Consider the following 17,270-nt stretch of genomic DNA (forward strand, 5'->3'; position numbering starts at 1 on the left):
AGCCTAGAAAAAGCTGTAGCACCTCATCTTCTCAGTTTGGGGCAGGCCAGGGTCAGTCCCACTCTATCAGTTAGGAGAGGTGCTGTGACTCGGTCACAAGGCTGCACAGGATCCCACAGGCCAGTGTAAAATGCAAGTCCAAGAAAAGGGCAGAAAAGATTTCAGGTACTTTACTTTCCTCCTTCTTATTTCTTGTCAAACTATGCATTATTTTTTATTACTCTGTATATTAATTCTGTTGCTTTCATCCCTAGCTCACCCTTAATCATAAATGGGACAACTGCACCCAGCTTTACTTTAAACAGATGAAGAACCTGAGACACGAGCATGCTACCACCACTGAGGCTGCTCCTCTTACATGGGTCATTAACCTTTCCCACCTGGAATGTATGGCAGGTCACACCTACCCGTGTGTGCAAGAGAAAAATGGGGAAGTGGTTATGGTGTATGTGAGTTCCCTGTCTTGCTCTTCCACATCTATGAAGTGGAGATGTTTCTTAGTTAGATGAGCAATCTCAGTCTCCTTAACAACCAGATGACGGGTCACTCCTGGGGCTTCTCTGGGTAGCTGGTCATCCACAGGGATAATGTGCACCACCATCACCTGAAATCAGGAAGACAGTAAAATCAGCCGCCATTCCTCTTAATGAGTGTCCAAGCAGCTGCTAACAAACATGCACACACAGAACTATGTGGATCACTGGGATATGAGATATAGGATGTGGCTATCAAGCCGTATCACAAACACATGAGTAATGGAGATGTACAACAGTTAAATGTAAAGCTTATGAATCCTCATGGTTTCCCTTCAAATTAAAAGCAAAGTTAAATTCAGTATGTCAGACTCCTGGGTGAAATAAATAGTCTCTTCTCAGTTTACTTCAGTAGGGCTGTATAGTTTGTTTATAGTGTCTCCAAATGTAATTTGTTTTCAACATTTCATTTTACAGTGTAGGAAAAAGTCTTTGCAATGGACTTGTCTCTCTGCAGCCAGGCAGAGAAAAATACTCTGTGGAAAGCAAGATCAAGAGCTAGCTCTGAAGAACGTTATTTGTGGCGATGGCCGTGGTGATGGCAAGCAGAAAAGATCTACCCCAGTTTGATCTGAAAGTCCATCAGAAGTTGTAAAATCATCAGCCATTTGAAGGAAAACCACAGGACTCTGCCAAAGATGCTTCAGTTTCATACCTGTGGCTCTGAAAGATTGGGAGGGTCATGGCTATCACACAGCACAAACTCAAGGGAATCTTCAAATACTTCTCCTCCCAAATGATGATAATAAATTATTCCATTAAATAGATCCCTCTGAAGAAAACTGCTGACCGAATACCCTGTTGAATTGAAGACAATATCTTCTATTGATCAGTGCACAACTTCAATAATTCATAAAAATTATCCATTAGCTGTGTAAGTAACTGGTGAACCATAATGTCCTCTTTCTCACCCTAAATAGGGCAAGCCCTTTGAAACATTATCTCATTGTCTTCCATGTTTCCTGAAGGGCACCAGCTTCTTTTCTATGTCTCTTCAAGATCATTCAAAAAATGAAGCAACACAGCAAATGGGCCTACAGCCCTCTTCAGAGGACAAAAGAGAATTTGCAGGACTAGCAGCCTCTGCAGTCTAGCACAGGGATTTCCGAGTTCAGTTAAATGGAAGGAGAGCTTTCTTCCTCTTTTAGCATCATTAGTGTCATCTACTAGCTTTGAACTTGTTAGGGATTCTTGCAGAGAAAATAACTCCTGACTAGCCCAACTTTTCTGGAAGAGAAGGGAACAGTAAGGAAATAGACTCAGAATGGAAAAATTATGGGATAAATTGTGTTCATAAGTATAGTTATCCTGGTGCAGAGACCAACATTAATTACTGATGGGGATTTACACCGTAATGAAAGAAGTCCAAATTTGCCATGATTTGTCCTGAGCCGAAATAAGTTGTCTAACTGTAACATTTAATGTGGTTAAAAAAAGGAGGACAAAGAAAAGTGATCTGTTGTGGATGTGGTTCATTACCTATCAAGTTTGGTCCTGGTTTCTTCATGATTTCTCCAGCCTGTGGTGGCTTGGTAATATTGAATAATATGTAATCATCACTGGAATCCATGTCAGAAGCATGAAGCATGGAGCCCTCAATCAGGATCATCTGTCCCTCATGAACTTCGATGACAACATTGCTGATAAGAAATGGAGGGCTGTCATCTTTAGGGAGGATATTGATTGGAAACTTATGGCGAATACTGTGGGGGCCATCGAAAATCCTAAATACCACAAAGTCCTTAGTAGAATCGCTGTCATCATGATGGTAGTGAACAACTCCAGCCTGAATGTCAGAGACTGTGAACATGAATCCTTTCCCTCCTGTCAAAACAGTGGAAGAAAATGCATCAACAATCTGCTGTTCAGCCCAGAGGAGAATCCTTCCACCAATATGAATGTTATGAAGGGAGAGAGAAGGAGAGTGCATTTCAACTAGAAAAATCAAACATAAATTCACCTACGGGAAATAAGTTTGTAGAAGTTGGAATAGTTAATAAGAATGCAGAATTTGCAACTGTGGTAGCAGATAAAATCCTCCAAATGTCCATTGCACTAAAGATAATCGGACATATTAAAGATTTTTAACTGTGACTGTTTCCACTTTAATTTCAACCTCTGCTTTCTTATCAGAACATTTTACATGTATTTTAAGCATCAAAGAGAATATGCTTTGTAATTGCAGCTCAGCATTTTGTTGAGAGTGAAAAATAATGTTTGTGGGTCTTGTTTTTTCTGCATATCGAGGTTACTGTCTATAATCAGACAATTTTACACCTTTGCTTCACTAGGCATGTTAAGAACACACAAATATTCAGGCAGGTTAAAGGTTCTGAGAACTGCAGACTGATGCTGGAAGAGATGATCTCCCCAGGGCCTCCAAGGAAAATATGTTTTTTTCCCGCCGTACTGTGCAACATCAGCAGGGACACCCACAGCTGCAGGTATATTCCCTTTGCTCCTTACTTGAAGAGAATTATAGGCAAACTTTAGGATGGAGAAATAACTGCCTCACCATCGAACAAAAGCCTGTTAAAGGTGACAGAAAGCAAGGAACGACACCATACATACCTCTTTCTTTCAGGGCTTTCCTTTAGCTCTAGGACTGGCATTGCCGAACCCAACAAAAGAGCATTCAAAACATTGGGTTGATTCACTGTTCCCTGCAGTTAATGGGAAACCCTCCACTGATTCAGTGGGCAGTGGCTCAGACCATTTGCCAGCAGCACTAGGATTATGGTGCAGCCGGAGGGCTAAACCCAAGCTTTCCTTTAATGTTTGAACATCGACTGGCGCTTGCTACACAAAAAAAGCAATTGCCAAAAATTGTGGTTATGGTTTCCTTGGCATGTGCCTATGCAGACACATAAAAGACAATAAGGTCTGGTCACTGCAGAAAAAAATATCCACCCCTGGCTGCCCCACAGGAGGCTGAGAAACCCCTGGGTGGGCTGCGTGCAGGGATGGGACTGCCACCATGAGATGGGCACTGGGCTCTGCGTGATCCTGCAGGCACAGCCCGTCAGCTGCTCTACGGCCCACAGCCCGCTCCCGGGCTGGCTGTGCAGCCCCCGTAACACCGTCTCTGGGGCTGAGCCCACCTGACACTGCCGGCACCGTAGAGATGCTGGTTGGAGCATTACAGGGAGGATGATCACGCAGGCTCTGAACCCCTTGGCAGGGGTTTCCTGAGATGAAACATATTTCTGAATAGTTTCTCTTTCCATTAAATTTCAAATACCACCTTCCCCTTTTTCTTTAAGTACTTGCTTTATGTCTCTAGGCTATGCATTTTACACGAATCTATTTAGCTGTCAAAAAATCCAGCATTGATAGTGGCAGCGTCTTTCCACCCTGCCAACAGCAGAGGGACTTTTTAACCTAATAATTATCCCAAAGAGAGCAGCACCTGTGTTGACTCAGGAGATTGCAAAGCAAAATTAGTGAGATTTACAACGCAGAAAGCTAACGAATCAGAAGTCTAATTTAATTGCCACTTTTTGAAGTAAACCTCAAAGCTGCCAGTAAATAACAACCGTATCCAAACGTTGTCTGTATCTGCCAACAAATCAGAATCACCCAGCATTCCTTAGCATCCTCAAGCAAAAATATAAGCAGTGAAAACATAGTGACTGCCTTTTGCCTAGGTCATGCCTACTCAATGAAAGCATAGCCAGTTTCTTTAAAATTTCAGATTCGGGATGTAAATGTACCGTAAGAAAGTAAAAGTTTAGATACCGGATTTTTCAATGCTTTTGTTTTGCTCCCCACGTGTAGCCCGGCTGTAACAGGGGAAGCCGGTCAGCAGAGGGAGCAGAGCTCCTCTCCCTGCCTGCTCTTCGCTCCGGAGGGAAAACCTGCAGGAGATGCATTTTCCTGCCCTGGGTTTTCCCGTCTCCTTTGAGCAACACAGAGCAGCATAAATAAGGCTATGCTGGAGTTTCTCTTGGTTTTGTGGTGACACTGCAGCACTGTCTCTCCGGGAGTTGTTACCCATCCTCATTTATCCTTGGTGAGACAGGGCAGCATCAGGCCTGCTGCACGCTGTTACTAGCTGCATTAGCTCACCTGAGCTGAATTCACCTCCAGTGAAGAAAATAAGGACCGTTTTAATTTTCAAATGAAGGTAGTGTGTAGGCAAAATGCCAGACTTACAAGTATCTCCCATTTAAGGATGTGGATAGCACAAATACACTATTTGCACAAGTGTTTAAGCTATGCAACCGACTTTCTTTATGAGCTTGTGATCTTTTCAATTTCTTACTGTTCATTCAGGTATTTCCTTGTGCACCTTCATTCAGTTTTGGGTCCCTCACTACAAGAAAGACATGGAGATACTGGAGACTGTTCAGAGAAGGGCAACAACAGTGAGGGGTGTAGACCACAAGTATTATAAGGAGCGGCTGAGGGAACTGGGGTTGTTTAGCCTGGAGAAAAGGAGTCTGAGGGGAGTCCTTATCACTCTCTACAACTACCTGAAAGGAGGTTGGAGTGAGGGGGGGCCAGTCTCTTCTCCCAAGTAGCAAGTGATAGGATGAGAGCAAATGGCCTCAAGTTGCTCCAGGGTAGGTTTAGATTGGATATTAGGAAAAAATTCTTCACCAAAAAGGTTGTGAAGCATTGGAACAGGCTGCCTAGGGAAGTGGTTGAGTCGCCATCCCTGAAGATATTTAAAAAATGTGTAGATGTAGCGCTGAGGGACATGGTTTAGTGGGAACTTGGCAGTGCTTGGTTAATGGTTGGACTTGATGATCTTAAAGGTCTCTTCCAACCAAAATGATTCTATGATTCCCCAAAAATCTGTCTCTTATGCTGGCAGCACTCAGCAGGGAGTGACTCTATCAGCAACTGATTGACTGTCACGTTATCATAGCCAGTTGTCACTAGAGAACACATTTTGAGGCCCTCAGGTTGAAATTATTTACCTCTAACTGTGAGCCGCCCATGCTGTAAGCCATCAACTGTGACCAAGCGAACATTTTGGATGTCATCGTTGTCTACAATTTGGAAGTGTTGCCACGTGATTGGTCGGGATTGCCCTTCCAGGAGGTTGAGGCCTGCAAAGAGCAGAGCATTATTTTGCCAAAGTGTCTGCAATGTTCAAGGGTCTCAGCATCTCACCTTTCTAAAGGTTTTTGCAGTCAGGAAAAAAGTATGTTTAATTTCACCTATATACTTACCTGTGACAGAGCTTTCAAGGCCAGCTTAAAAGTTTGATATCAGCTTTTATTCTGACATACTTGCCTTATTCAACTGTCTTTAAGGACTTTTTTTCAGACAAATAACATATTCTAGTTCCCAATGGTCTGATAGACCAGCTAGGCAGATTTCTGAACACTTACACAAACTAAAGCATTGAACTTGCAATCTCACAATGTCTGAAACTGGGCACTCATCTTGCTTAGAGAGTCTGCATTTAAAAATATATATTAATCTTCATGATGGAGGACAGTATCTCTTCTTTTTACTCAGACAGCAATTTCCGGTGGGCTTCTTATTTGGATGCCCTATCCCTGTAAGTGTTTAAGGCCAGGCTGGATGGGACTTTGAGAAACCTGGTCTAGTGGAAGGTGTCCCTGCCCATGGCAGGGGGTTGGAACTAGGTGATCTTTCAGGTCCCTTCCAACTCAAACTATTCTAGGATTCTCTGGGGAGATATGAGGCCTCTCCTTCTTGGCTCCTTGCCTTTTCTTCTGTGAGGACACTGCTTTTTCTCTGGCCTTAACTTCAAGACTTGTTTGACCTTATACATTTGCCTTTTGATGATTAAATATCAATGTACATTTCACTCTAGATGGGAGACCCTGTCCCCTCTTCAGTGCAGCCATTATAAATCTTTCTGAATTAACCTTAACCCTGTAAGGTTTCCAGGCTTCAAGTGACTGTCGGTGTATCATGCCCTCTTTTTCTAGTTGTTCATTTTTGCAGACTTCTACTTCAAACAATAACAACAATCCTTGGTCTTTCCCTCACATTACCCTACTACTCATTCCACCACATATTTGCCTTTACTATTTATATTCTTTCATGTCCCATTCGTTCTTTAAGAAAATGCTATATACAGAAATCCCAATTTCCCTGTAACTCCCTTCTTTCTTTATTTTTCATTCCAGTTAATACTGAAGATTTCTCCAAGTTGTAACATGTTCCCCTCCAAATAGATAAAGGGAAAAAGCAGATTTATACTCCCTCAGTTTAATGATCCCTAAACTCCAGGCGTAAATCTGAATTTTAGAGCTTTGTCAAATGTCTGTGTCAAAGCATTATAAATTCCGTAGCAAAATAAACTGAGGTAAAGAGGTGTCACCTGTATTCCATGAAACCCGAGGAGCGTTTGTATCCGTTGTTCTGATGGAAAGATGCACAGTAATCGGTAAACTCCTTTCAAAGTAGAAGTCATGAACCTCAAATTCCACCTGTTGTGAAAACAGACAAACTACTGAAAAAAAGAGCCTGAAAACCAGCTGTATCTCAAAACATATATAGTGTGTTCTTACCTGAGACATCTTAAAGTCTTTCGATAATTTGTTGAGAAATGAAACTTGATTTAGCTTCTAGAAAGAGCCTTTGAGGTTCTGCACTAAATTAAGTATCTGCCTTCTATCGTCTTCACAGTGAATGCTGGGAAAGTTAGTTTGCGATATGTAGAAATTAATGGGGAAGATAAGCACTTTCACTGTTGTTTGGGGTACAAATAACTCAGTAATAAAGTTAGGGCTATTTAAATAGTAATAGTAAGAGAGGAAGGTGCATTTCCCTCTCTTTTAACATATGTACAACCAAACCCAATAAGAAATAAAAGATATGGACTGGCACGGGGGGAAAAAAATGAAAATTTGAAACTCTTGAATTGTGAAACTCTTGAATTGTGAAATTCCTGAACCTGTGATCTAACAATGCTGAAAGCAAAACAGAGAAAAGGCACTTAAGGACCAGGAGGTTTGGTAGAATAACTGATTCTCATACTAAGGAAACAAAAAGAATGGAGGTTCCTGTGACAGCCAAGGTTAAGAATAAGCCTTGTCAGCATCAGGTGCCAAAGTTATTGTCACTATTCCTTTGCTTTCTTGTCTACCCTTTCCCCAGCTTACCTTGCTCTGATTCTCTGACTCTTCAGTTTCATTACTTCAGTACCAACCATTTCATTTTGTTTGGGTTATTGCTTAACTCTTATCAGACAGTTATTTTATAACTATAGTTATAACTATCAGCATATATTTTATAACTATCAGCATATTTATATACTCCTTTAACTCATTTCTCTTCCTCTTATATCTCCTTTTCAAGATAATTTCTTATTTCTCAGAGTGCTGGCACACTGCTGAATTACACAAAACATCTACCAGTACAGGTTACTGAAAAAATAAAGTACCTCTATACCCAAAGTAGGAGACATTGACTACCAGCACTCTGTGGCAGGTCTGAAGGGAGAAACATCGCTAGCAGCCAATGCAGAAAAGATAGAAGTAGTGCCCTATTTGCTCCCATAAAACATAAACATATTCCTGCAGCCTTGGTCTCCTAGATTGGCACTGCTTATTTACTCACTCACTCCAGACCCTGCAGGTACCAGCCTGCTCTCGTCATTTTCATCATGTTCTTTGTGTTAGTGACATACTTTACTCCTCCCAGCAGGAACTGTTGGGAGTCCTTTTTTGTTATTCCTACACCATCATTGCCTCAGTAGGTAGGCTGTGAGATCAAATGGCAATCCTGACATTTAGCTGGTCCATTGATGGTTCATGGCTTTAAATATGTAACTTGTCCACAGGTCACAGGGATCAGTACTGTCACATGGGGATAAAAACTATGTGGAAAAAGCAATGTTGACCCTTCCAAAGGCTCTTGGATAGATCTACAAGTAGTGTTATTCCTCTATTCCTCTCATAGAAATTAAAAAAAAAAATAAATAAACCACAAACCAAACCAAAACAAAAAACCTGTTTAAATATTCTCAGTCAGAGTGGGTGAAAATACTTCAGTGCAAAGAAATTCTTAAGTAGTGAGCAACAAATATGTGATTTGTGTTAGACAGTTGAGTCATAGGAGAAAGTGGTAAAAGTTTTTACCTCTGGTCCTACATTACATATAGTTAGATAAACATCTTTTTTTCTTTTTTTTTTTGTTCCAAAAAATATCTGTTACTAATGAATGCATTTATTTATAGCTTACTGAATCTTAAGGAGGTGAAAACCAGCAAATGCTCATACATTACACTGTTACCTCATAATTCCTCCTCTCTGTGCAGCTGTTATTTGGAGGCTGATAAGCAATGAGCATGTCACTGAGATCTTTCCACGTGAAGGAGCCAACAGGCTTTGTGTGGTCGGATAGATGGGTGATGAAGCCTTGTGGAGGTGGCTTGGTAATGTTGAATACAAGAAGGGACTTTGGAGTTTCATTGTCTTCAGCATCAACGGTTGTGGTTGTAATGGGGGTTAAAATAAATTGATCTACTTCCAGGATGAACTTTGCCGTTGAGACAGCTTTGGGTATTTGATTGGGAATAGCACCTTTAATCTGAACAGGGAGCCACGCATACTCAGTCTGCAACAGGAAAAAAGGAGGTAATTTAGAGGACAAAGTGAAGCAAACAAAATAAATTCAATTTTTGTTAGCTTCACAGAGCTAATTGGGATACATGTTAAAGCAATGATTATTTTGAAAAGAAAATTTGAAGCATTTTAGTGAGAAAATGCCTAATGTAAATATTTAGACCTCGTGAGAAGGTCTTCCATATTGACTAGTCTTATTTGTGTACTTAATTTTGGGCTGAAACAACTTTCTTAATTTGATGCAAGCATAATGAATAACTTTACTTGACAGAAACATGCACAAGCCATTATTATTAACTGAATATGTTCACACAGCTCTTAACTTATTAATTACTATAGAAGTAGAAGTCAATGCAGCTTGTGCTCTATAAAAAAGGTGGAATTATGCCAGATTTGATTTTGCTTTTAGGCTAAACTACTTACGTCTGCCAGTAAAAAACGGAGGTGTTTCTCTATAGCTGTAATGGTCTAAGCATAGAGGCATGGAGATAATGCATTGCATTTGCCCAGCTGGCAATGTTGTATGAAATGAACAAACTTTCAGGATCACTGTCTCTCTTCAAATGTGAAAAGGATCAACAAATTTAATTTTTTTTTTTTTTTAAACAAGGAGGACAAGCAGGTATTGTAAGGTTGCGTAAAATTCTACCTTGTGCAGAGTTTTGCTTCTGCTGTCTGTGAGATCCAGCCTCACAGGAATATAATCGGTGTCAGGCGAAGGAGGGTCAAGGTGCTGATATCGAATCCCCATTCTCAGAAATTCTTTGCAGCTCATTTTTGAGTTGTGAATGACTCCCACTCTCAGCATGCAGCTCCCGTTTCTGCAGGGCTGGCCCAGGCTGTGCTCTGTAACCCAACAGAAAGGATCATGAAACAGTTACCTGAGCAGAAACCAACATGGGAAGCCTGTCCGTATAGCTAAATAGCTCTGATAAAAAGCCAGTGCAATAAGAATTAGGACTCCTTTCCCGACTTAACTTTTCCAAGAGAATTTTGTTTTCAGCTGACATCTTCCAACTCCAACATCCCTTGGTCTCTTGGGTAGGCGCTGCCTCTAACAACTCCCTGTCCTGTTTCTACTGAGTCTTGGCACTCCCAAAGCCATCACATTGGTCCACATGTCTAGGAGCCAAAAACAGACTCCATTTGGGGGATTACCGACCCATATCTGTGATCTGCATTGTGCCCCACACAAACTTCATGTCCCTTTCAGTTTCCACGATAGCTCAGGCTGTTCATTAAACTTCACATGGCTCACTCTTACCCAGAATCTCTGAAGCAACCCACTGCTGTGGACTTAATCTGCTGGGTCTCTTTGAACCTGCTAATACAAACAACTAAAGGACATCATACCTGGTCCGGGGAAGAAGCTCTGTGGCTGATCTCCACGAAGCTGCTCTTGCTGCACTTCCCCAATGACGAGCTGGCCATAAGCAGGCAGGTGGGTTTCCGAGGAGGCTATGGAAATGGTGCAATCCAGATTTATCTTCCTGTCATAGTCAAAAGTGAGGACATTCTTGTCAATCACCCTGGACAGGCCATAGTACTCAGGGACCTCCAGGGCACGGGAGCGCATTTTGATGATGTTACAGTCTGGCTCGAGTAACTGCACATGGAGGGTGAATGTTTCTACAAATGTTTCAGTTTCGGTAAACCTGCAGGCGATAGAAGGAAATTAATTATGCTTCATCCCATCTTCTGTCACTCTGTGAGTTTGGCATTGACCTCACCTTCTAAACTGAATTACTTGAACCTCTTTCTCTCAGGTGCCCTCTAAAGCCAGATGACCAGAGACCATGAGGTTGCAGACATACTGCCCACCTCCTCATACTTGTAAAAATAGTGTTTGTGCAAAGGAAGAGATTATTCACTGAGTATATGCAACAGTCTCTGTCCCTATCAGCAGGACAGCACAGAAAATACAGTACTCTGAAAGTGTTATTGTCCTTTTCAATAATAAAAAGAAAAATCACTGGTTTTCTGTAATAAGCAATATTTATTAATGCTAACAAACACATTATTTGAGCGTATCTGAAATACTCTGTGACAAATGTTTCTGTAAACAGATGGTCACTTGTTGACTGATGATGCTGCTACTGGATGTGGGTAGTTACAAGATGTACAGGAGGACATGCTTTACCATGAAAAATGGACTGCTTGCTCTTCCTGAGGGCAGCTGTGCTCCTGGTAAGAGGAGTGTGATCCGAAGCAAAGTGTGATCTCCTGCCGCTGCTTACCTGTACAGCCTAAGCATGACCACGTCTTCATCTAAAATCGGACATCCATTGTGGGTATATTTGACTTCATTAGGAAGGAAGTGACAGTCAAAAACCTATGAAGGAGAAAGAATAGTCTAGTACAACACTGTCAAGGATGTTAACTTCAGGCTTCTGTTCCACTTCTCTCTGACTGACAGGAATGCATCATACTCAGGGAATTTTTAACCTGTAGTTGATTTCTGTGAGTAGGTATTCACCTGTTCTGTGGTGTCCCAGTGAGAGCCAGAGCAACCACTTTAATGTGGGGCTGCCGGCACTCTACAAGTAGAAAGGGAACTGGCATCTTACTGTGATTGTGTCAGGCTGCCAAGTCCCTTCTGCAGCACAACAAATAAGGTGAGTGCACACTTCTCTACCACTGCAGCCTGTGGACTTATGGATGCAGTTGTATTCAGTGGGACAACTGCAGTGGATGTGAAAAGCCAGGAGTTCCTGCAGTATAATCTTGGATTTATTAGCTTTTAAAGTTGCTCATGGCAGTAGCTTGATTATATAGTAAATCCTGTTTTATGGCCACTACCACTGGACTACAAAAAAAATGATTCTGTGAAAGTTCTCTGTTAGAAACTTTGCTAGCTCAGATTTGTTACGTTTTTGGAACACTGACTTTGCACCTGTAGCCTTTTACCAGACCAGATGTCATCTCTATGCCATACCAACACCCAGCCCCAATGCCTTTGAAATCCCACAGTATAAAAGCAAAACCAGAATTTCTATGTCATGTCCACCAGGTAATTCAAAAAAAACTAATTCTTATGACACACCTGATACAGTTCCAATTTGCCAAGCTGTCTGGCCACAGTTTAACGGTCTAAGCCAGACACTCATTTCAGGCTGATTGTTTTTTTTAATGGTTTGTTTACTTGTGAAAGTAAGGCAATGAGGAAAAATGCCTGACCCAAATGGAAAAAAGGTTGCTTTAAAGAGTTCTGACACACCCGTTCTTTGGAGAATTGCAGCATACGATTTGGATTTTGGAGCATACGATTTTCATGTCCTCACATGTGCCAGTTTGTAAGTCTGGCAAATTACAATTCCCATGCAGCTGTATTTCTTTATAGAGTTTAACAGCTGAAAGCTCCTAGCATTGATAAGACCATGTCTATGCTATCCTTGTGACAACAGGGAACCCCTACACGGCCTATGCGTAGACGGATTGATACTCACGTTTCATACCTACAGAGAGACAGGGCATATTCCTGTCAGCCAGAAGGCAAAAGCTAATCATTGCATTTCCTGAGTGTTTCACTGTGAAACTAAATGTGGGTTTGATTTTGTTTTTATGGGCAGTACTCACACATGATTAGTTCTTCTATGGACTAAAATAAAACCTGTTCAGCATTCATTAATAGACCTGATAAGGTCATAACTAAGAAGCATTAAAATACATATGTGGCTGACTGACAAACCACATCTTTTTGCAGAAATAAGAGATTATTTCTTACTACCAGTCATTTCTTAAAATATACCAAAAGAAACTTGAAAATGAAGTAGCTTGCCTGAATTACCTACATCTCCCTGACAACTTTGGAAGATGGTGAAATGGTAGGGGGTTTTTAGTGAGGTTTTGAAATGTTGACTGTAAGTGCAGTGTATAGAGAAAGTCCTTGGATGCTCTGACTTCCAGTATAAAAGTACAATAATACTTTATTTCCTAAATTAGTTGTTAATGTGTAGTTAACTGAAGCACCTCATGACCACTTTGTGGCTTTACACTAAAGGACAGAACAACTAGTGACCTTTGTTTCTTTCTAGCCATTACACAGATTTACAACTCGCATCTTTCTATAATGGAAAAATAGTTAGAGTTTATCAACTTTCATTATTACTGGCAGTGTCCATTTCCACTGAAGTTACTCTCAGACACTCAAGCTATGTGGCAGCTGTTCTATATTCCTAGTGATCTTTAAATGTATAGACTGATTTTAACTTTAATCAAGAAGTGCACTGTACAAAGTCGTCTTCTTTTTTTTTGAAGTAATGAGTTAGTTGATTATCAGATACATGGACATGGATTTACCACTCTGTTCCTATTGGCTAATATAGTCTTGGAATATTCCATAATATATGGTGTCGTGGAAAGTATGATTGATTTTATTTGTTGGGACTGCTTAAAAAGGAAGGACAAGAACACTTTGTGAAAAACAAAATTGCTTTTCTTAAGATGAAAATTTTGTCTAGGTTGTGCCTGTTCTGTTGTGTATTGTTTTCAAATGTCACAGAAATATGTGTTTCATTATTTTTCAGTATTTAAAAAACAACAAATATGTCTTTTTCTTACTTGATGTCTTTTCTTTCCCGGTACAAGCTAACATGAAGGAAAGTGATAGTTAAGTAATTAATTAGATGATCCTAAGTGATATTGTACAAAAAAGAGAAACAAAATAAGGTAAGCAGTTAGGTGGTGTGTTACCTTAAAGAAAAAACACACTGTATTCTATACAAAAGCCACTCATATTATAACTTCCAGTAGTTTAATGTTGTACACCAAAGATGAGATTCTTCACTGATGTAAAGCAGTGTAAAGCCCTCAAAATCAGTAGGAGTTTTGTTGACATGCACGTCGGGTGTGCACCTGGCAATCAGATCCTGCTCAGATGATGCATCCCTGCTCATATCAGAGCGGACTGCCTACAGCAAAGGAGTTGGTTTATCATATCAAATAATTAATTTATTTCTTTCTAAGAAATCATTAGTGCCATCTCTTAATTGATAACAAGGGGATGGAAAATGAAGGACCTTTCCACAGAGGTCTGTTACCACTGACTGACAGTCATTTTATACATGTATAAGGTACAATCTGCTTTGCAAAAAGAAACATCTGTTTTATGTTTCCTAATATGTTTTTCTTTTATATGAACAGGCAACTCTAATTGTCTATAAATTTGCTGGGTAAGACAAAGGAGATCTAAATCTTTTCCTAATTACTGTCGAGCTTTGTTTTTTTCCACTTCAACTGCTTTTCAATTACAATTTATAATTAAATTGTCATACATTCCTAGGACATTACTCACTTTAATGGCAGTAAAACAGATCAGACCAGAGACGTTTTCTTGCTGAAAATTTCCTGGTAGAAAGAGCATCAATGGCACTGGGACGGCCGGACTCTGGCACCTCTTTTCAGGAATACTGAAAGCTCGGGCAGCACTGTTCAGTGTCTGGCTCAGGATTTTGTCATTTAAAACAGAAGCCCTGAATTTACAAACGCTGGCTTATTCTTCCCCAGCAAGAAAATAGGATTTGAGATAATTAGACTGCCTGTCTTGCTGGCAGCCTCCCTGGGAGACCACATGTGGTGGTGTCTTTGGCAATCCCACCACGCCAAGGCTGTGGAGAGAAGGAGAAGACACCATTCCTAACAGGATGGCACTCAGGCCAGGAGCCCTATGAGGGAGATATCCTGGGCACCGTGAGCAGCCACAGCCCCTCTCCAGCCTGGTGCCCCAGGGCCACCTGCCCAGCAGAGCTCACCCCTCCAGGTGAGGTGTGCCTACAGCCTCCAAGAGCCACGTTGGCCTGCCTGCGCTCACATCGTGGCCATGGAAGGACAGGCACTTAACAGAGGTGTGGTTGCGAGTGGGGAAAGGCAAAGGCCCTGGGCATTTTGGAAAATATGGTGAATACACATCTCCTGGGGTCTGTGGAAAACTGCCTCTGACCCTGTGCTTGAAGCATGTCAGGTTACAAGGCACAAAGTGACTGTTTCAAAATACCTGCATCCTACTGTGTGTAGAGGCTGAGGCAGAGTTTGAAAGCAAAGTCACTCCCTTAGCCAGCCAGCTCACCTACACAAAAGGTTTGCCAGCAATAAGACATGTAAGTCTCCCTGTTCCTCCTCATGGGCCAAACTACACTGGGGAAGTGGAGAGGCAGTACTATGGTCAGAGCCCCTGTGCTGATGGAGAGCAAGCCCTGGGGAAGTCTCAGCAGAGGCACTGCACATCTTGGGGCCAGTCCCTAGGGAAGATCACACATTGTCCTGTTTTCCCTGGTGTGCCTCTGCTCTTTCCGAGTGCTGGTTCAGCTGAAGCACTCGTCAGTGGTCTGCAAAAATAATGAAGATGACCAAGCCAGAAGCTTTGAAAAATCCACTGAGGCTGCTGCTCCTGCATCCGCCTTCAGAGAGACCACCAGAAACCTCAGAGAGGATGTTTAAAACAATATACATATGCAAACATATAGAGCTGTGTGCTGTGTGGTGCAATTAACAAAACTTTTCTAAAATAGACAAAACCAGTTTGGTTATGGTTCAATAAAACCATTCATCTTCTATCTGTACCATTACATCGTCATGTCAATTACTTCCAACTCCTTCCTGCTGTGACTCAGGTGGGGAGATTTGTAAGGCAAATGAGTAGAAGAACGGTGATATGTGAAATACATTTCATTATTCCTACAAGCTTGAAATTTTAACAGAAAACATTTTTTTTAATGTATTTGCCATCTGCTTGCAATTTAGCTGTTGCAGAGCAGCACAAACAACTGTGTACACAATGTGCTTATTGTATGTGATGATTTTTTTCTTAATTGCTCCCTAAGTAGTGGCTGCGTGACTAAAATGCAAAATGGTCCAGAGATCTATGCATTACCCGAGGGGCACTGGTTACCCTCATGGTAGAAAAACAAGCAGCTGAGAGACTGGAGGACATCTCCTAACCGAAAGTTTTGAAATACCCATTGTCTGCTTGTGAAAGGAGACTCTCACTGAGCCCACTTTCATACGCTCTTGTTACTGAGCTCAGCTTTTGGATTTCAGGGGTGCTGGCTACTGTCGGCTGGCTACTTTTAGCAAAAGGCTGAATCTCACAACTGTTCAGTTTCATGCCTTTTAGTCACCACCTCAACAAAATAAAAAAAAATCAATAAAGCAGCTCTTCCCAGTTTCTCCCACACCTGCACACACATGGACACTCAGAGCAGCAAAACAGAACCCAAATACCTGTGGAGTTAGTTTCCCAACCCTCTGTGTTATTGGCTCATTAATCACAACTTCTACTTTGCAGACATCCTTCTCTCTGGGGATGGCAAACTTGAGGTCATCTTCTGAGAGGAAGACAGACTGTCCCTTCATCACTTTCACCCCAAGGTTGACACTAATAAAGGAGGAGTAGGCAACTCTTAGTAGAACAGGCAGCAGTAGAAAAAACAAGATTTTCTCAAAAGGCTTCATATTATGAGGGGATGCCAGCTCTTTTCCTCCAGTGAAAATGTTCTTAACAAAAGAAGTCTTCTCTTTCTCCACCAGCAGATTTTCACCATATAATGAAGGACCAAAACGTTAGTCACGGGTAAAAATGTACCACATGTTTTCTATTAAGATGCATCCCTTGACTGAAATTTGGACAGGGGACTTTCAAAATATCCTTGGGTTTTTATAAAATTCATTGGTAAAGCCTGACGAAATGATGAATGTGTTCTCAGAGTACTTTTAACGTTTGTTAATCCTGGGGAAAAAAAAAAAAAAAAAGAAAGAAAATTGATATAAGATGTTGAGCAACTATTGGTGAAAAAAAAATAACCACCAAAAAAATTCCACCATTGCTTATAATTGCAGTTCATTTCAAGCAGCAGATTAACTTCACCTTTGTATACTATTAAATGCACGCACGCTCATAAAATTTGCTATGTACCAATGAGATTTCTCCCTCAGTGGATCAGCTCTCAGTATGAATTCCAGGCACCTTCGATCCGTATGCACATGCAAACACATGCTACATAGGTTCCTTTGTTACTCGTCTTTTTTACTGCTAGAGTAACTAGATATTAATAAAAGGGTATGAGCATCCAAGTAATTTGGAAGTGCAGGAGTAGGCATTCATCCAGATTCAATATACCTGAAAGTGGGAAAGAAGGAGAGTGGCCTTTTGTTAAATGTATTTTTGCTTTGCCATTGAATGTGGGGG

General features: G+C 41.2%; 1 protein-coding gene across 1 annotated transcript in view; it reads right to left on the minus strand.

The window, feature by feature from the left end:
• Positions 1-16,537, minus strand: part of LOC104292161 (FRAS1-related extracellular matrix protein 1-like) — a 45,980-nt gene extending 29,443 nt beyond the window's left edge. Inside the window, exons 1-10 of the mRNA XM_009891497.1 lie at positions 16,307-16,537; positions 11,326-11,420; positions 10,442-10,743; positions 9,738-9,934; positions 8,757-9,080; positions 6,841-6,949; positions 5,459-5,590; positions 2,013-2,357; positions 1,189-1,331; positions 408-604 (exon numbers count right to left, since the gene is read on the minus strand). Of these exons, the coding sequence (XP_009889799.1) occupies positions 408-604; positions 1,189-1,331; positions 2,013-2,357; positions 5,459-5,590; positions 6,841-6,949; positions 8,757-9,080; positions 9,738-9,934; positions 10,442-10,743; positions 11,326-11,420; positions 16,307-16,537 (2,075 nt within the window). The remainder of the gene's footprint in view (positions 1-407; positions 605-1,188; positions 1,332-2,012; positions 2,358-5,458; positions 5,591-6,840; positions 6,950-8,756; positions 9,081-9,737; positions 9,935-10,441; positions 10,744-11,325; positions 11,421-16,306) is intronic.
• Between the last annotated feature and the right edge of the window lie 733 nt (positions 16,538-17,270).

This window comes from Charadrius vociferus, unplaced genomic scaffold (genome assembly GCF_000708025.1).
Source record: "Charadrius vociferus isolate BGI_N301 unplaced genomic scaffold, ASM70802v2 scaffold198, whole genome shotgun sequence".
NCBI lineage: Eukaryota > Metazoa > Chordata > Aves > Charadriiformes > Charadriidae > Charadrius > Charadrius vociferus.